Genomic DNA, 20684 nt, shown 5'->3' with positions numbered 1-20684 from the left:
CTCGGAACTGCAGTGGCAGGGACGAAGGGATAAATCGAGAATTATGTACGAAAAGGTCAGTGGCGGTGACGAGAACGGTATAAGGGAGATGAAAAAATCAACCGAATGACATCTAGACAGGGTGGGGGAAATGGGGGTGGCGGGGGTGGCGGGGGTGGCGGGGGTGGCGAGAGAACCGCGAGTTCGCCGAGCAGCGGTTCCGAGGAGAATGGATTCGTGCATCGGCCTAGGGTCGCCGGACTCTACGCTAACCTCAGCAGGGAAGAGTTGGACCGCGTCTCCGAGGAGGGAATATACGGGCCAAGCGGCGACCCCAACGACAGGAGGGAGGCCTCGGGGAGTCAGAGGAGCCTGAATCTCCCGTCCACCGGTACCGGGGGTCACCCGCGTCCTCAAAGGATATCGAGGACCCCCCAACCCCCGCGAAGATCGGCGGGATACGGGGGCGGCAGACGACCCGAAAAGCCTCGGAGGTCCTCGCCCGGAGGTCTGGGACGGTCCGGATACGCGGACGACATCCCCGTGCGGAGTTCGTTGACCTCTTTGACGTCGCGGGAGGGAGAGCGGGGATCGGCGGAGCTGGGAAATATCTCCGGCGAACCGGAAGCGCCGCCGAGGAGACCCACGGATTTCGGTTCCTCGGCGAGCGTCCACCAGACTCTTCGACGCCGCGACGTCAACGACGACTACGACGATTCCAACGTCAGAAAATCGCCGCCTCCCTACGCGGGCCTCAGCCCTCCCGAGTACGAATACGGGGACACCTTGTCGCCGCTTTTTCCGAGGTGCGGCGGACCATCGTCCGCCAGGTCTTACGCGAGCTCGTCGTGTTACTCCGAGTCGAAACAACGCGCCCGCGACGACGTCCTGCCGGGTTTCTCTTCCTACGATCCCAGGGCGGGGATTCGATCGGAGTCGACGGATTCCACGAGGCAAGACGACCACTTCCTGAGCCCCCCGGAAACCGCCGCTCACACCCCGGTGCCACCGGCCTTTCAGGAGAAAACCAGTCCGGCCCACTGTTCGTCGTCGGTGGAAGTTTCGCCGCGAACGAGGATCACCGCCAAGCCTCAAGACGGTACCAGGCTGAGGCCTCCGTTGTCCGGGATAGCGGGAACATCCGCGGATTCCGGAACGGGGGATTCGGGGAGCGCCGAAATTCAGGCGGACGCGATCGGACCCCCCCAACCGCAGCCCGGCTCCTGTCACCCCGACAATTTGAGCGTGCGGAACGTCCCCGTCGACAAAAAATCCCCCGGTGGTGTGAACAAAGGTGGAGGTGCCGTGAAGCAAACTGTAAAGCCTTTCACCAAGGAGAGTCTCGATCGACTCGAAAACCGAACTGTTCAACTGGTACGCGAGTATGGATTTCAACCGCGAAGAAAAACTTCCGTCGAAGACGGCGCCGTGCTTCCACACAAGTTCGAGCCCTTTCCTTCCGACTTGTACGGCCGACCGTTGGAGGAAATTGACAATTTCATTTACGACGAGGTGAGTAAATCGAAACACCACCCGTGCGGTGCCCCCCGTACACGATTCTACCCTCGGCACCTGGTAATAAGTAATAGTTGAAAACTGAACTACGTCTGCGTTTACCACTTCCATAATGTACTCTCCGACTGAACGGTCGCCCCATCGATTTCAACTCTTCGTTCTGCGAACGTCGAGTGCCCTTTATCTTTATTTTTTTTTCCCTCCACTGAATGTTTCCCGTTTTGCTCCTCGCTCCACCCCATTCTAAGCAATTAGTCTAACGACTCGCGGGCTATAGCGTCCTTACGCACGGCCAGGAGTAACAATTGTTATGTCTCGACCGAAACGGCGTCAACGAAATCGCGTAGTGTCGTTACGTCTGCCGAAGCAACAGGGGGGAAAAGAAAGCGTCGACGAAATTCCTACATTTTCGGTACAGACGACGCGATATGCAAAAATCGTGGTTCGATATCGTCCCCGTACAATCGGTTATTAGCCCGTCGTACGGTGTATGCACAGCGAGAGAGAATTTTGCTGAGAAGAAATAAAAAAAAAAAAAAGGACGTCGCGCGAATGATAACGCGCTTATACTTTAGCTTTACATTACGCTGCAAGGGATGAGCGAACGATTCTCCCTACCGTTTCGAATCGACCTTCTTTAGCCGGTAATTTTTCCCCTCTGCCACCCCGAGGAAAAAATATTACCGTAAATCTTTCATTACGCGCTGTTATGTACACACGTATGTATAGTGTATTCAAGTACATGCGTTACGTGCGAACAAGCGTCTGTTTTTTAAGGGACGTTGGAGTAGGAGGAACCGCCACACGTTTATCCACCCATCGAGATATTCATTTTTCCCCGTCTGATTTATCCGCGAAAAAATTCAATCGTATCGCAGCTGAGATCGTATTGCTTGGGGGCGTTTAACCGTATCGCATTGCATCTTCGAGGATGGTGCGGAATAAGTTTTCACTGTGAGGGAAATTTCAACGCTCTCGGGGCACGCGAACTCAATCAAAATTCGAAAGTACAGAACTGTCCAGAATTTCGGTCTGCGGAGAGAGATCGATTTTCCTTCACCTTTCTACGCCGCGAAAATTAAAAAAAACAATTTTCGAACGTCGCCTACCTCCGGCTACGGCAAATCTCGCCCAGTGATACGTATTTCTGTCTCTGTTTTTTTTTTTTTTTCTCAAGAAATTACGAACGCAACGCGAATGGAAAGATGACTGTGCAACCTTTTCGAATCTCCCCCCCCAGACAATGGAATAATGGAGATCCCAGATCCGGTCGCTTTACCCCCCGCAGCTACCGCATACACACCGTTACACGCGTACGCTTCTTTTTTTTTTTTCTTTTTCCTTTCTTTTCTTTTTTATTTCTTACCCGCCAACTCCGCTCGCCCGGAGGTACCAGATATCGACCCTAAAATACGCTCGCGACTCGCGGAATGTGTTTGCGAAAACTTTTCAGTCTCAGACCTTGAATTTAAGTGCTACGTTCCCACTTACCGAGGGAATCCCTCTTATCTCCAGGATGTAACTGCATTATATGCGCCTAATGCTCGTAATATCAATGAGGAGCGCCAGGCAACTGCTCGGATCTGGTCAGCTGCCACTCGGCATCAGCTCCGCGCGAGAATTTCAAGGAGAGTCAAATTTTTTCGTCACTTCGCCGAACGATTCGAAGCAGTTCCTGCGCCTGAACGGGAATTTTAACTTACGTAAGAAAAAAACTAACTCGTGAATTTTTCACGTGACAAATGAGACTAGCCGCACAATCCAGCGAGACGTTCGGTTCAGCTGACGTCAAAGTATGTGGGACATTTTATTTTCCTTCTTATGACCACGATACGATATTCGTGAGCGATCGAAAATTACCAGGTATACGACATCCCTGATTTCGGAGGTAACGGCAATTAATTCGACGATGTCGGATTGAATTCACAGCGACGCTGGTGAGGCGGTTAGGTGAAAAAGAAAAAAAAAAAAACGTCCAGCTTCAGATTAGAGAGCCCGGAGCTTTTCCGAATCCTAATCTACTCAGCCATTAGCGCGAGCAATCCGCAGTTAGTGTCGATTTCTCTGGCGCCCCGAACGAGGGTGGGGAGCGTAGAAGGGTGGTTGTGGACGTAAAACCGAAACCGATTCGTAGGAATCTTACGATTAGTCCGGCGTTTTATTTCCTTTCTTTATTTCAAACGTCCCCGGGCCAGATTATCCCTACGTCCTCCTTTGTTTCCTTCGCAGCCGGGTGAATATCCCGGAGAAAAAAGATAAAAGTACGCGAATCCGTTCGATACGAAGATTGACAATAATCGGCTGGATCCGGTTGTCGTTCGTTTTAAACACGGGCGCAGCAGCTGACGCCTTTCAAAGTTGAATAGGTCACACATGCAGCGTTTCAAGGAGGAAGGTGACGTGTAAAGTCAGCGCGGCTATAACCTTGTGCCTTATATACATAAAATTATACGGGTATCGCGCGCGATACGACAAATCGGTAACCACGTAGGCCCGCGGACCTTACATCGACTCGGAAAACGTTGCGCTTGTATTCGCCGCCCCCCGGAATAGGGTGAAACGAAATTGACGAAAAAATTCAGAAAAACACACGGCGAATTATGCGCACCTGAATCAGGGCTCACGGTTCGCGTACACATCGCATTACCGTAGGTGTACACCGTGAGGGTGATCGTAATAATGCACGAGTTTTACAAGTGTACACATACCTATGCGGATGGAATATGGCATACGGCAGTGGTTAGCTATTGGCCGGCCTAGACGTCTATATGTATATGTATACGATAGAAATGCGGCTGCAGAAATGTGCGTGTTACCGCACTGCGCCTACTGACACAATTCACAACTACGACTTGCCGCCGGTTGTTGTTACCTTCTGATCCGACAATTTTCATTAAAACTTATTTTAAAACTACATAAATTGGCCAGATTTCGAGCCGACGACAAACGCGAAAATATTTTATACCTGTACCCCCCCCCCGTTAGCTATTTTACACGATTCTCCTTCGTTCGGGTTCTACAAAATTATATTCGGACGTCGCACGCGAATCCGATACGATATTTCATCCCCCTACTTACACCCGCTGATTAGCGGAGCACGATTTCAAGGCGGGCGAATCTTTCATCCACTTTTAGCGGGGTCCCACATTTTTCCATCACTGAGAATTTAAGGCAGGAACATCCACACCCCCGTACCCGTGACTATCCCCGTATAATTTTGTCGACCTGGCTAAATTGCCTGTGCATTACGGTTAACTGTACGGGTTATTGCTTCGACCCTCGACCTCCGGACTCTGCATGGCGAGCGGAAGCACGCGAACCGATATCTCTGTTGAAACGACGACTCTCTCATCTTGATCAAAATTTTTCGTTCGATTTCAAAAAAAATCTTTACGTGGATCCTACCAGGAGTGGGAGGATTATTTGAGGCGAGTGTACGGACCGGTTGTGGGTTTTGAGTTATTAATCGGTGACCCAGTGGCTTCCGCGTAGCGCGTTTTCAGTTTTCATTCTCGATTCCATCTTAATGTGCGGCAAACATTGACGAGCCCGGTTGTAAGAGAATGCCTGAATATTTTAGCGGGGCGCGTCGGGGCGGGACGATATAAAAAGTAGTGAGAAGTTGGTAAGAAGAACCGGGGGGGGGGGGGGGGGGGGAAACCGGGACGAGGAGAAGATTCGGAGAAGACCGTGGGGGAGGTAGGTGTAGTCGGTGCGACGGGTATACCTATACCCGTCGCATGGGGTGGAAATAGGTGTTTCTGTTTCAGGCGCCAGTCGTGACCTCCGACCTTTTAAAGTAGGTTCCCCCCCCGTACCGGCGAACGTTGCGCCGCAGTGAGCGAATGACGAACGGTATAGCCGGGGGTCAGACCTCCGCATCTCCGGTTTCAGTTTTATTATTCAAAAATATCCAAGTCATTCCCTTCCATTAACATCGGACTCCGCGATTATTTCCAACGAACGGGGGATACCTTACCACCGTCCCACCGATTTTTCCTATACCGCTGGAATACCGAGTTGAACGTGTTTTTTTTTTTTTAATTCTTTTTACAAATATTTACATCCCCCATCCCCGATTTTATTATACCGATTTCGCGAACGGGGATAATTATTACTTTCTTTGTTCAGCTGGACGGGGTTGATTTTAAAAGACGGCTTTGCACCTCCTCGAATTCCCCTCTTCAAATATACTTATGTACGAGATCTTTCCCTGCTCTTGGGCAAATATAGACTCGACAAACAAGTTTGGGCGGTTCGGTTGAGGAAGGCTAGTTTGACGCCACGTAGGCAAAGGACGGAGAGCTGAGTTGGAAAACAAGTAGAAGTTCGCTAAAACATTTCGACGTAGACTTCGAATTCATATTTCTCTCTCTATATATTTTCGGCGTGGGCGTCCGATCGTCTCTTACTCACGTCGGATTCGCCTTTGATAATTCCGCGTGTATTTATCGAAAAAATTATTTTCGCAAACTTTTTTCAATATTCCTTTTCTCCTCTCCCCTTCTGAGAATCGTTGCGCCGGGACGTCGGATGAGACCTGGAAATTTTCAAGGCAATATCGTTCGGTTCGCGATAATCCAAACCTTGTTATTCCCTCAAACGGACTAACGAGAATAACGATGGAGATTTCGGAGGAACTCGAGTGGCAATTAATCTATATTAAATAAACCTTGATTTCGGGGAATCGCAAAGCACCTCTGCCAGCCTATTACGCAAATCTCTAGTCGGAGAAGTCGCGTTTATTTAATTGATGATATTTTTTTCACGCTTCCTCCGCATCGCTTACCGGTTTATTTTCGCTCATTCTATCAGTTTTTTTTTTCTCTCTTCTCTTTCCTCAATTGCGAATATACATTTGTATTGTTTCAAATTTCTACCAGATAACGATACGCGGCGTAAAGTTTTTTCATTAGAATACAATCAGTACCTACTTTACTCTATAACCCGATTTAGCGGCGTTTCGCGAACTCGCGGAACTCTCGGTTTAAAGTTGTTTCTTTCATTTAAATTTCCATCGTTTTCTTCAAAGTATACGGAGATAATTACAAACAAGAAATAACGGCGAAAACTCCGTTGTTCCTATTTCAATCAATTTTCATTCAGACGAGCCGGCGAAAATGTTCCATAAAATATCGCACGCCACGTAACCGTACGTCTCTCCTATGTATCTTGACTTTCTCGTCTAGTTTTCAGCTTTATTGTACGTACGGTACATGATGTTCGAAAGTTTTGGAATCTTGCTGAGCGAAGTGGCAACGTGGAATAGTTGAAGTAGCTACCTCTACAGCTATAGGTGCGGTAATATTATGCTTTAAAATTCGCTAGAGCGAGTAGACGGAAACTGGCTCACGATTAGATAAGCGGCGAAGCGGCGAGCTGAGGGGGTAGGTAAAAATTATTATATTTATTGCGAAAAGTTGGAAACTGGATATTCACCCCGAAGCGATCTTCGCTATGTGCGTGCGAAATCTCGAGTGCGTAAAACTTATACATCAAAACCACCCGTCTCCGGAATGGAAATTTTATATATAACGAATTTTAAAAAGACTACGGCAATTCCACCGATTTTCGGCAATCAACCGCGCGCGTTTTTTCTTTCATTCTTCGTTTTATATATTTTTCGAAAAAATTAAAAACAAAAAGTAATTCGATTAGATTTTAGAGAGATTCATCATTTTCAAAGAAATGTGGCGAAAGCTCTGGAATAAAAATCGTCTTACTTTTGGTTCAACGTATTCGCGGAACGCAGGAGAGTCGGACCTTAAACCTGCGGTGAACTTTTAAAAGGGACACCGGAATTCAACGAAAAAGAGAGTAAGAGAAAGAAAATAAAAAAAAAAGAAAAAAAACCGCTCCATAAGCTCCTCACGGTCAATCTCCGCTCTGTATATCCTGTATTTTGTGTAGCGCTATGCATGACAAATATCTCGTTTATATCTCCGAAAATAGCTGGTATTTACAGCCTTCGCAGGCACGCGGCCAATCCCCGGTGATGAAAAAAAATGACCAAAATGAAAATGACGGGAAAAAAACGTCACCGTATATCCACACCGGGCTTCCACATATGCGGGGCGCCGGTGGCGGGGGCTGAATAATACAAACCGGGTTCACGTTCGCGCATCCCTCGCCACAGACGACAAAAGAACACATAAATTTAGGTATTCATTGTTAATTTTATAATCCGCTATGTATAAAGCGTTTTTCCCGTCGATGATATTTTATTTATTCGTTCATTTATACTTCCTCATTTTATTTACATTGTCCGTCTTCTCCCGCAGGTGTTTTTCAAATCCTTCGAGTGGTCGGAAAAGTGGAACACGGTGAAACCTGTGAACGTAACAACGTACGGTTATATTTAATATGCGTTGGTATTTTTAATCACCTCGCATTCAACGTACGTATTGTTTTATACTTACGCCGTTGTTCGGACTTCGTGATTTTCGTTCGTTCGTTATAACGGTTTATCCGCGCCAGAATAACGTCCGCTAATTGGTCCAAACGCACTTTTGCGTATTGATGCAAATTCCCAGTATGTACGTCAAAACTGTGCACTCGTGATCTGATCGTTGATCAACGTCTCGGTGTGCCTACAGGTGTCCTTTACATTCGGATCCCTCTAAAAATCCCACGTAGCCAGGAGTTCCTCCGAAAGTTGGCGATGCGAAACAACCCCATGCGGAGCAGTCGGAGGACCAAAATTTACAGTTAATCGAGTGACGAAGATTTGCTAGCCTTGTGTTTTGCGGGTGAGGGGTAACAACGAAGCCCAGACTCGTCTATCTCTTCGCATAGATTCGCAACTATTGTTTTATTCAGAGTAGAACGGCGCGGTGAAATTACAGAGGAATTTTATGGTTCATCCCCCCGTTCGCCCGATCTACGTTAGCTGCGCCAAAATTGCACAACCGTTAGAAAATTTCACATCTCAGGGTACACGGGATACTCGCAGGTGTGTATAGAAGTAATGCTCTCCATAATTCAAATCTCATCTTTCTGCGCCTTCTTTTAGCGCTCGACTCTTCTCGCTGTCCTCTCGCCCCCATTTTTCTTTTTTCATTTTATTTCGTTTTTTTTTTTTTTTTAACTCCGACCTTTTTTTTTCACTACACTCGTACCTCTCTATACCGTCCGTACTTTCGTCTCCTTTTGTCTCTTCGACGCCCAGGCACCCCGACGCGTACTCCCGGTTATTTTAATCCCGACCCGTAAGGGGCGCGACTTTTTTTCTTTTTTTTTTCCTGCCCCTCTTTTTATTTCATCTTTTTCCCTTTTTCTTTTTCTCTACAGGGCTCATTTATTTAACCTATCGTCGCACACCGCGGTGGCTAACCCAGACAATGATTGAAGCTAATAAAAAGGTTAAAGCTGCGTAAGGACGAGGGGTAAGAAAATTGAAGAAATATACGTAGCGCGGGATTAAAATTGACAAATGACGAGCGAAAGAAGAGAAAAGAAATGAAAGAAAAAAACAAGGAGGAGAAGGAACGCCGCGAAAGTGATAGGAGACGAAGATATTGTTTCGATAGGGAATGAGCGTCAGGCGGCAGGCGTGCGGTGCGATCGCATTATCGATTCGTTCCAACGTTACTTTACCGGGTGACGATTATACGCGATGGATACGATCGCGGTAAATGTTAGCTTATAATGTCCGCCGATGAAAAATTGATAGCGGTCTTAAAATTACCGCAGATTTTCATTATTCCATCGCGGCGAGTGGCGCGCCTCGCGATCGACCAATAAGAGATGAAAAACTAACAGTAATTTCGAAGAAAAATTTTATTATTCATGAATTCGCTGACGTTGTAGATTCGTCGGAGGCTCGTCGCACTTTCGGTATTTTTGTAAAATATTTCTTTCGTTTAATCCGCACAGTTGGAGCAATTTTTCCAACCGGGGACACTTGATTCGGTGCGGAAACGCGCGCCGATACGGGTTTGGCCGTTTTTGCCAATTTTTTACCCCGTTACACCTGCAATTCCGGTGGAATGGGAATATTCGAAGGTGTGAAAAATGAGGCGTGAAATGTATTCGCGGTTACCGAGAGGCACCTGTGCGCGCCCTTGAAGATTTTCGAAATACGGTTTATAATAGATGCGGCGGTTGTCGGGCCGGGGCGTTCGGCAGGCCCCGAGGCTCTCGAATTTCGAGGGTCTCCGGGCGTCCTTCGCGTCGCGAGTTTGACTTCGCCCGTGTCCTTGATGTGCGAGCACCCTTCCCGCCTCTCTCTCTCTCTCTCTCTCTCTCTCTCTCTCTCTCTCTCTCTCTCTCTTCTCGCTTTTCTCTTTCAACCCGGCCCCGGCTCCTCGTCCGCTCTTAAAAAGAGTCGTAACGAAGCGGGGAAAGTTACGACGGCCATATTTCTCACCTCCTCCCAGCGAGGAAAGTTTGCCCGATACTACGAACGGGTCCTCGATCGGTTCGTGTTCGGTACGAATGTAACTACCCCCCACCCTCCCCACTCCCCCGCGAGTTCATGCTCTCCGAAATGTCGCGGAGGGAAATCTTTTCGACCGATTCTCCTTAGCGGCGATCATTTTTCAGATAAAACCGTTGCACAGCTGGGTAAACTGACCAACTGGAAAATCTCACATCATTCTTTGCGTACACGCGTTACAGGTATTATACGCACGTCACCCTCCGCTCTACTCCATTGTGTACGAGGTAATAGGGTGAAGGAAATCTGGATGACGGGGATCTTGACATCCGAGTCCTATTATTTGTATACCCTCGTACAAGGGGTAAAAATAAGTGAAAATAAGGGTGAAGTGAATCAGAAAAATAATTTTCAAAGACCGAACGATGTCAAAATGCGATCCAGCTTCCCCCCACCCCCGCGTTTAAACTTTGGTAGTGCGATGCACACGTATAGCTAATTTTATCAGGTCTCTGCGGACTGAAGCGACTCGGCGCCAACCAGTGTTGACCCGAACGCGACCTGAGGACGCAGCAGCAGCAGCAACAGCGGCAGCGGCAGCAGCAGGGGAAAAATATTGATATTTTATACGTAAGCCGTGGCTGTTTACGTGTGTAGATCTGACGTCACGGTCTCGTGCCGCATTAAGTATGGCGGCCATGGCATACCTGCCTATATCGCTATGGTAGACACGGGCACTCAATATTTTAACTAGTCTACCGCAACGTGTATCACCGGACGCCCGTACACGGCCTGTACACCACCCGGTAGAAGACGAACCACCGCGCCGCGGCCTCTGACCAAAACGATGAATCAAAATCCGTTACGCGCGATCCGCTGAACGGACGATCGGCCCGGTTCGCCAAACTTTCGTTTCGAGGGTCGCGCGAGACTCCGCGACAAACAATATCGATGTAACATCCAGTGGCCATTCTCGTTGGCTTTCCTTTTTCCTCGCCAAGCGTACACCCGACGCGATATCTCGTCGTACCCCGTTGAGCCTTCGCAACGACGCGCGGGGTAGCGAACTTGGAATTACAACGCTCCCACATTTCTCACCTCTAAACAACACGTTTCGACTATTATTACATATCGATCCCTCCGATCCATAAATTGCGCCGCGAAGGCACGCGTGCCGCGGGCGAAGCGTGCTTGGTGAACAGAGAAAAAAAAAAAAAAGAAAAAAAAAAGTCCCGCAGGGCTTTGATTCTCGTGACCTCTTTTTTCAAGCTTTCACACTCACTTCCAGCGACTACTTCCATTTGTTCATTACTTCCGGTCACATCGCGCACGCGGCGAACCGCCCCGTCCAAAGGGGCAACCTAGATCGGAGGACTCTCGGATTACAATCCCGCGAAACTCGTCGTTAAACGACTCGCGCGAGTGAAATAATTAAATCCACGAAGATTGGAAGGGAGCGCAATCGAAAGGCGTCCGTCGTTGCGCGCGAGCCCCGAAGGTAACGCGATACAACCGTCCCGGAAACTCCTCGCGCCTATCGAGGGTGCGTTTCAATTAGGATGTTGACGGTGTCAGCGATGACAAACCATCCCGAATACCCGTTTGCTTCCGTATCAGATTTCGGGGCAGCTCGAGAGTCCCGTCGCGGGGGTCTCCAGGCTCGACTACACGGATCCTTCCCTCGCCTCCGACAGCCGCCGCCTCGTGCACAAAGCAGCGATAATTGTCAAACGATTCGGAGTTGGCCGACCCCGGTCGGCGCGGATTCCGCGTCCCTCGATTTCCTCGAACTCCTTCGACCGCTTTCGAGACGAACATCTCGCGCGTGTCTCTCCGATTTTCCAAGGCGCTGAAAAAACGTGACGAAGAATAAACGATCGGATCGCATCGCCAGCGAACGAAAAGTGGGAAGAGCGCGCGTAGCCGGTGGCCCGCAGTAGTAACGCCAGAGTTTGGTCGGCCGCGGCGCTCGGCGTATCTCCGCAGTGGTAACGCCCGGCGTTTGGCCAGCCAACGGCTCTGTCTCTCCGCTTCGCCCGTTCCGCCCGCGCGCGTCTCTCTTTTTCTCTCTTTCTCTATCTCCCTCGTTTGAAAAGAAGGAGGGGGCCGCGTACGTTGCGAATGATTGCGGGGGTTCGAAACGGTCAACCTGCCGGCCGCCTGCCATCTCCAATATCCGCGGAGGCGTACGCAACGTCGATAGATCTTTTACGCCGACATCGAAACGGTCAGCGGGCGCTACGGGATACAACGTCCGACCGAGTCGGACAATGTTTTTCATTTCTACCAGCTGAAACACGGGGACAGTCGATCCCTCCGAGGGTTACGCGTCGTCTCTCGACGTTGAGCACGCGACGTGCGACGGACGAACGTCGACTCTGTGAAACGACCAAGCTGTGCACGCGCTGCACCGTTCGCTTCGCCTAATTCTCCGAATTACCCTACCTTTTTTCTCTCCTTCGTTCGTTCGCGTGGATACAGCTGCTGTACCACACCGTGGAACAGCAGCTTTTACAGATTTGCGAACGCCCCGGATACGCGGGGGACGTGAATAGCCGTGGGTGTCGCGAGATAACCGATCCCTCGGAATAATATTGCCCGCTCGTAAAGCCGGGCTCGTCTTAATACCCACCGGTCCTCGCGAAATCTCGACGTTTTCAGCACACCGTTTCGTTCGCGCACGGGGCGAACGTCGCGATCGGAATTTACCGACCGCGTCCGAGGATTTTTTAAAAATGTTCGCCTCTCATATTCTTTTACTTCCGATTATTAGAAATACGCACAAAAAAAGGGGGAGGGGAATAAGGAGCGTGGATCGCTCTCGGAGATAAATTTTCGCCACGTGTGTGTCGCACAGCGGACGGTTTTGTCGAGATTGCGTGGCGCGTGCGCTAAAATGATTAGCGTAATTATAGCGGACGGTTAGCACCGAAATCGGAAATGCGTTATATTTGTCGAGGTGTCTTATTTGCGTTGTAAACTCGTCGTCGCGAGACCCCTGAGCGGAATCGTCGGGGCAAACAATGCCGTATGGTTTACGCAGCGTTATGCTAATTTTCAGGGGGCGCGCAAAGCTCTTGATTTATCATTCATTGAGAACATTGTTGTTCCATCGTACACCTAATTAACCCGAAGATGCGGTGCGAGCCGAAGTTGTTTTCGCGTAAAGTGCGCGGCGGCCGACGGTGAAACGGGACGGGGGGAGGCTTCGATTTGTCACCGAACTCTCGTTTTTCATTATTACCGCCCTTTGGAGGGCCAAATTTAATCAGAACTCGACAAAACTGGATCGACCCCGTTCGCGCAACGCATCGACACCTACCGCAGGTAATAAAAATCGAGTCCTGCTGCGGTGGGGTGAAAAAAAGGATACAAGATGGTGAAAAATGTTTCCGCGCTACTACGAGTCGGACGTTTACCCGAGATCGCGTCGTTTTGCTTTTCCCCATTTCGCGCAGAGTTTCCGGAAAATCAATTATCGAGGATTCGCAGCGGGTACTCGCTGCACTCCCGTTTATCGGTAATTAGATAACCAGAGTCCAGAGTTTCTCCGATTCCAATTTGCGTCAGTTAATTTTTCTTATTTCGTCGGTGAACTGTTTTTTTCTTTTTTTTTTTCCCCCTCCTCAACTCGTTTCACTCTTCCCGTTCAAGTTCGCGGAGTCTCGCGACCGCATTTTCTTACGCCGATTCCGTCGTCTGGAAGGCGTTCGAACGAACATCGGAACAGGAAATTCGTTCGAATGTCGCGTGTAGTAACAGGTACGCGACCCATACCCACACTCGATCCGATAACGCTTCGCGTAGTTTTCCTCCGTTAAGGACATCGTCGTCCCACCGGATCCGATCGGTTGCTAGGACACATTCCAATTCGCTCCGGGCGAGCCCTGTGAAGTCGGGCGGCCATCCGCGATCCGGGGAAATATCGCGGATCAAGTATATCGTCATCGATGACGGAATCGTACCGCGTATATATGTGTATAGCCAGGCTTCCCTATTCCGGAATCCCTATTCCGGATCGTCGATTGGATCGATAATGGCTGGAATAGCCCTGCCCTGCACTCCTGCACGTCGTCGGACGAGCTCGATTAATTATTCGGTACATCGGGCTCCGAAGACTTTCGTCATTTCGCTTTATTCGATTCAGAAAAAAAATGTCGGTATCCCCCGGTGTCTCTTGGACTTTTCCGATTCATTTTCTTTCTTCCGTTTAACGGACGCCGGTTCGTACAGCGACGCGTACACGTGGACGAAACAATGTACGCGAGAACGTTGGATCGAGATTAATCTTATTTCGCTTTAACGGGGAACGATTGTATTAATTATGCGACAAGGTACAGGTACGTGAGTACACAACCGCGTGTATTACGAGCAGTATTTTTTATCCACACGTTGCACCGCTCGCGGTACCTTAACTAGATTCGGTGCAGCTTTGATTTTATCCTCGTTATTATTATTATACACAGGGAATTCAATGTGCGGATTAACCCGCGCAATGTATAATCTGCTTCGTTAAAACGAATCCGTAGAAAAGTCCCACTCCTAATTAGTGCGAGCCGTGCAACGTTCGCGGTTTGTTTTATACCGTGATTAATTTTATCCGATCCATATCGTAGCTCTTAGCTCGCGCGTTATATCGTCCCGCAAAGGGTTTACCCGCCCTCGCTCTCGCTCCTCGGACAGAAATGATACGAATCTTTCGGTTTTCGGATGTGCAATTTATCACGTTTAACGCGAGGTGTATATCACGTCGCGCAGCTCTGACTTTTTGCTCGTTAGTGGAAAATCTTTTTCCAAATGACGTTCGACGCCGCGTCACGTTCATTATCCTATTTATCCGATTACTCCGCTTTTGTACTTGATTCGAATTTTTTTTTTTTGTTTTTTTTTTTTCCCCCATTCCTTCAGGAAATACAAAATTTGCTCCGACGGTCGTTATTATATTCCTCGTGGAACGGTGTACGACCCCTCGTACGCAGAGGTACACACTTTTGCTTCCTCGCTTAACCCGCATTTCCCGGGGGAATCGACAATTTGAAACGTCATCCGGTATACGGGTAGGTATGTCGAAAGATGTCGGAGGATGCTTCGAAAATAAACCGGTAGCCCGCGGCGATGGAAACGTTTCCACAATTACTATACATATACAGGTCTGCGTCGATTCGACGACGATTTATTTTCATCGGCCGATACTTGACATCGGAGCAGAAAAAAAAAAATAAATAATAACAACAACGACAAGGATAACGAAAAAAGGCATCGTCTCCCCGGATAAATAAAGGGGCGAACTTGCCACCCCGCCCCCGAAATATCCTTCCGCTGCGCTTGCCGCGTTCGCGGAGAAACAAAAAGCGCATCGCAGGCTCGCGCTGGCTCTTTTCACCCTTGGGCTGCAGAATATGCCCGATCCGTAGGAATTTCCACCTGCGCGGAGAAGGCCTATCGATCGCGTTTACCGCACTCGGCTGCGGAGCGGACAGATCCGCGTAAACACGAGCCAAGGACTCAATGATCCGGGGGTCCTCTCGTCCCCCACGTGCTCCGGCTTCGCGTATTATTTATTATCGAGCTTCGCGCAGCTCCTGCGAAATTGTTATTCGAGGGGATCCGGCTGTATTCCCCGCGCGCGTATTATTCCTCGAAGAGTACGAGGCACGCTCTACCCGTAGTTTCGTCTCTCTGCAGCGAGGAGAAAATACCTCCGCGCCGTTCGTAAATCTTTGAATTTACGTATCTCACCGTAGCATCGCCCGTTACAGGGTGTCGAAAAAGTACAGCAGTTATCGTAAACTGTCCACTCAATTTATTTCTCGGCCGTTTCTTCCATCCATTTTTTTCTTTTTTTTTTCTCTCCTCTTCGTTTCGCGGACACGCGTAACGAATATTATCTTACAAGCCGACGACGATCTACGACGGAACTTCGACGTACCGATATATTTACAGGCGATTCGTTACAATCTGCCGCCTCGTCCACGGCCGGATCGATTCGCCGACCGTTGCAACGTTTCGTTTCGGACCACGTCTTCGCGGGTCCTTCGCTCCGTTTCAATCATGCGAGCGACTGTTGTTCTTTTCCAGTCGCGCGATTCCCTCTTCGATTCGCTTCGCGTCAGCGGCGTTAATAGATCATCCCTCGAATTAGGGGGTTTATGAAAATTTGAACGCGTGCTTCGTCGATACAAGGGACGGGCGGTGAATTTGTCGCGTCCTTTTTCGGGGGTCATGCAAAATTCGAAGAGGGCGGTTGGGTTCCCTTCTGGTTCCCTTAACGTTCGGACTTCCGACCCTCCGGCTCGAACCGCGCCAGTCGGGAGCGGCTGTTATTCCAAACCCTTTACCCTTCGTATCTCGCTTTCCTTTGGCTAACCACCTTTGAAGGGGGAAATTCACCGTTTAAAATCGACCTCGCTACCCAGAACCGTGACGGTGTGTATTATCCCTAACTCCGGGCGCACGCATATGTTACACCTACGACCGGATTAGCATACTTTTGGGTAGTCTCTTAAGCAGCGATCTACCTTTCGCCATTCGAGAGTGACTTGTGACCGCGCGATGTGTAACGCCGTGTTGTGCGTACATTCGAAGTTCGTCGTAGGGACGTTAAATTGAATTCTACTCGATCTTTGTACCGAAGGTATATTTCACAGTTTCTTTCAGACTTTTTCCTAACTTCGGTTAATTTCAAATTGAAATTGAAATACCAAAAGTTTCACCCCCCCGGTGAGCAATTATAACGGAGGTCGAAACACATCTAACCAGACGTCCGTGTGTTATACCGGGTACGAGGTGGGTACGAAGGTGTATCTCGAGGAAACTATCGCTATGGCAGAAAGTCCATTAAGATTTTCCACTCTTCAATACGGAATACTTATGTTAAACTAAAAGTTTTACCGCCAAGGCTTATCCGAAAGAGGAGTAAAGTTTCAGTAGAACAGAGCGAGTGTATACTTATAGCGGGGGATATTCACTTCCAGCAACTGGAATGGGATTCGTTCAACTCGGTGTATAAGGATACCCACGAGGACTATACTTCGTTCAATAAGAGCAAATGTTGGCTAACTTTCTTGTTTTTTTTTTTCTCTCTCTATTTGTTTTCGCGAAACTCGCGACGTATCGCCATTTATTATTATTCTTAGCGAATTCTCCGACCAACGAGGGAACCAACGTCGTCGCGTCGAGGGCCGGAACGTTCGTTCGAATCTGTAATCCCTGTATCGGTATCAGAGGATCACTTCAAATTGCTTCGCTAATTCCTATGTCGGTTTTCAACTTCCTTCGATTTTTTTTATCCGTCAAATTTCTTTTTCTTCTCTCCGAATTTGGCCCTCGTCGCGCGGCAGGACGTCACCCTTATCCGCGGGGACGTGAACGACACGCGGATGAGCGTCGCCGATGGCGCGACCGAAGCGAAGGGACGAGGGGCGGCGGTTTTCAAACTTTTCGGCACACCGCCGAATACCGTGAACAACGCGTGGGTCTCCGTACGCCATATTGTTCGACCGGAGTTGAATATATCGTCGGTTTGTTCGAACGAGAACGAGAGACGGCACGGGTAGTTCGATGTCGGTTTGACGGACAGACGCAAACTTTGCGACACGACCTGCCCGCATACTCACGCCGCGAACAATGCTCCGCAGAACTTGGCCAAAACAATCCGGGCGGCGCGAAGCTAACGATCAGGTTTTTCGGTTGTTTGTTCGGAAAATGAGGGGGGGGGGGGGGGGAGAAAAAGGATCGGAATCGGGGGGAGATAAAATTTCCGGCAGGGGACGTGACGGGGAAAGTACGTGTCTCCTTCGCCCTCGGGTAACCCTCGCGTACCAACCGATGCAGCTGATGATTCGTCTTATCGCCGGCACTTTTGTACCAATCGAAAATAAATTTCCGGCGCACAAGCCAACGAGGTGCGCCGGAATACGTGATTTTTTGGCCCACCGACGGATACCTCCGCCCTTGTTCAATGATTCGCGGTACATAGGTACACGTCTGCGGATACACCCGTATTTTTTACGCCCCGACGAGCGGCACGTGGAGAGCAAAAGGGGGACGAATCGAATGGAGTGTATAAGAGAAAGTATGTGACCTACGGTGCACGTATAATATCGATGTACACGCCGCGGACACAACTGTCGGGTACATCCGGCTATGTAACGATCGATTGCCAACGAGAGGCGCAGATTCCGTAGTCACAATTCGCAACTCGGGAGGGACCAGCGCGATAAGCGTATTACGCGTACACCACACGTGAACATTGGCGTATATCTTATCCGTGCTGCATCTACACGGGGCGTACCCCCGCGTCGATTAGAGGGTTGATTTTCCCTCGCCATTTTCGATGCGGATAATCAACCGATTTTTTTGGAGTTCGTTAAATCGTAGGAAATAGCAAAAAAAATGGCATGAAAAATCATAGAAATGTTGTACTTTTACAAGCATTCTACGCGCTACGTGGACCGGTACGAAAATATACAGAGGGCATCGCGATCGTGAACATGCGGGGGTAAATAATATCGCCTCCGGCATTTCCGCGGTGCTTTTATACGCGCATACCCCAAGCAGATTACGCCGGTTGTAAGCGTCAAAGAGAGGCGCGCGCGTACATATCGCGGTTGGAAAAAATTTGAAGAAACAGAGAGAACGAACGGACGGCCGATACATTCGCGTACACGTACACGTATACGTGTTTTAGAGTAAACAGGAGCTTTTCACTTTACACTCGATCGGCATAGCGTGCTTTCGCCGAGTGCCGAACGCGATGGGAATTTTCAAAAAAAAAATTACGCCGCCCTTTCGACAATGGATATTAAGCTTGTTAGGGGATTTTAATAAATACACGGATACGCACGGTCGTCTACAAATACGGCAGAACGTCGTTCTTTTTATTTAATTCCGCTTCTCCGCCTCACTCTTTTTTTTTTTTCATCAAGTGTCGGGCCGTATCTTTATTTATGCGATTTCGTTACTCATTTCCATTGCCGGGAGTGGATCGAGAGAAGAGAACGAGAGAAAAGAAAAATTTAATGGAAGCTTTGAAACTCGAACATTCCGAAAGTATGGCAGAGGTTAAACGGATCTCCGTGGACGCGGTGCGGTGGCTTTAATTTTTCAATTTTTAAACACCGCGCGTAAGCAGTTCGCGTGGCACGTATTAAAGTAGATTAAATTTTAGAAAGAGTCCGGAGTAAAATCTACGTTTCCGTACAGCGCAGGCGGTGCACCTGAGTGAATTGTTACATCGAAACGGTAAATATCGGTGGCGATACGAGTCGTCATATAAATTCTGAAGGGGATCCGCGGGGGCGAGCGGAGCTTTAATTCAATACGCGATCGTGATAGAAAGAAGATTCCCTCTGCGGTATCGATTCGCACGTTCGAATACCGGAATTACAAGCCCCCCCCTCCGTACGTGGTGCAAAAATTAATGTACGGTAGGTATACCTGGAGAAGAAAACCCCAGGTAACAGTTTGTCACGTAAATCTTTGACGAGAACGAGAATAACGTCATTACCGAACTGGCCATTACCCGTTTCTCGCCGAAATGGTTGAGGGGCCTTTTTTCTTTTTCGTTATCTGCTGTTTATTTCATTCCTCCCCGTCCGACCGGCGTTATTTGTTTTTTGTTTTTTTTTTCTTTTCTCGTTTTTCGGTTCGATAACGAAAATGTCGGCGCATTTCGTATCGTCGAATGTGAGAAAAAGATAAAATTCGTCGATTTTTATTGCGGTTTTTTCCCCACCCGTGTATACACACTCACACTTCATCGACCGTACTTGTAATTAGTTTTAATTAATACCCTTTGATTCGCGATACTGCAGCGGTGTATAGAAAAAGGCTGGTTCACGTTCACGAGTACGCGTACACGTAGGGTACGTACACATTTACACGTACCTGTATACCTGTGAACACCACGTGTGCGGGAAAACGAGATGTCGGACGAAAATTTAACGTCGCGATATACACATAGGGGTGCGCACCTATAAATGCAGTATTTCTAAGGAAGTAGGTCTGTTTTTCACCTGCACTGCGTGCATACGCCAGAAGTAATTCAATCCGTGTACGGTGTATACGCGGCTGGATATACGCGTATAATATACTCCCTGCATCCATAACAGTCAGCAACGATCTACTTTCGCCGCTGCTGGCTGCTGCTGCACCAGATGCGGATATATTGAGAGCAGAAATATCGGTGGGGAAATTTTGATCTCCCCTTCGACCTTCCGGATCGCGTCTCCGTCATAGTCGCGATGAAAGAAAATTAACGCCGCGAATAAATCTCCGTGACTCGTCGTCGCGGATGAAATATTTGTTCGATCCAAAAGGAATCGAATCGTCGTTCTAATTATCGAATGGGGACGTATTCGTCGGAGCTCGGAATACCGAAACGTCGAGTCGTATTCGCCGATAAAACTGTGGCTAAAAGAGGATCGTGTTTTCGGAAGCGGTTGCCGCTGTAACGTGATACACACGGGTTAAATACACGAAAACTTCAACACCCCCCCCCCCCCCCCCCTTCCCCCTGCGGGAAAAACTTCACGGTATTCGACGCGGATTTTCACCACCCCCGAATACCAACTTTCCGTCTTCCGCACTACGCCAACTCCCTCGTGTTATCAGATTTTTTTCCGCATTTTTTTTTTCTTCCTTTCTTTTTTCTACCTTTTTTTTTTCACCCTCCTGCGCCAAACCACTTTCGGGGGATGTTACGTTTTCACTTGTAGGTGTACACCTGCAGCTCAGGTACAACGGTTATCTGTATCGAGAATATTCTCGTTACAACAACCTCGTGCCGATAAAAATTTGACGGGGGCTGCGG

General features: G+C 48.8%; 2 protein-coding genes across 2 annotated transcripts in view; both read left to right on the top strand.

Moving 5' to 3' along the window:
• The first annotated feature begins 105 nt into the window (after positions 1 to 105).
• On the top strand, positions 106 to 3192 carry LOC125500581 (WAS/WASL-interacting protein family member 1-like). The gene is made up of 2 exons (XM_048653744.1): positions 106 to 1491; positions 2968 to 3192. Exons 1-2 carry the CDS (start codon positions 106 to 108, stop codon positions 3190 to 3192), a joined length of 1611 nt encoding a protein of 536 aa, XP_048509701.1.
• The window catches only part of LOC105690321 (sodium channel protein 60E), a 65186-nt gene continuing 44662 nt past the window's right edge, over positions 161 to 20684 (top strand). Inside the window, exon 1 of the mRNA XM_025746652.2 lies at positions 161 to 1491. The gene's annotated coding sequence lies outside the window, so the exon portion shown is untranslated. The remainder of the gene's footprint in view (positions 1492 to 20684) is intronic.

This window comes from Athalia rosae, chromosome 4 (assembly GCF_917208135.1).
Source record: "Athalia rosae chromosome 4, iyAthRosa1.1, whole genome shotgun sequence".
Taxonomy (NCBI): Eukaryota; Metazoa; Arthropoda; class Insecta; order Hymenoptera; family Athaliidae; genus Athalia; species Athalia rosae.
Note: the sequence above shows the minus strand (reverse complement) of the source record. Positions and strands in the feature narration are given on the sequence as shown.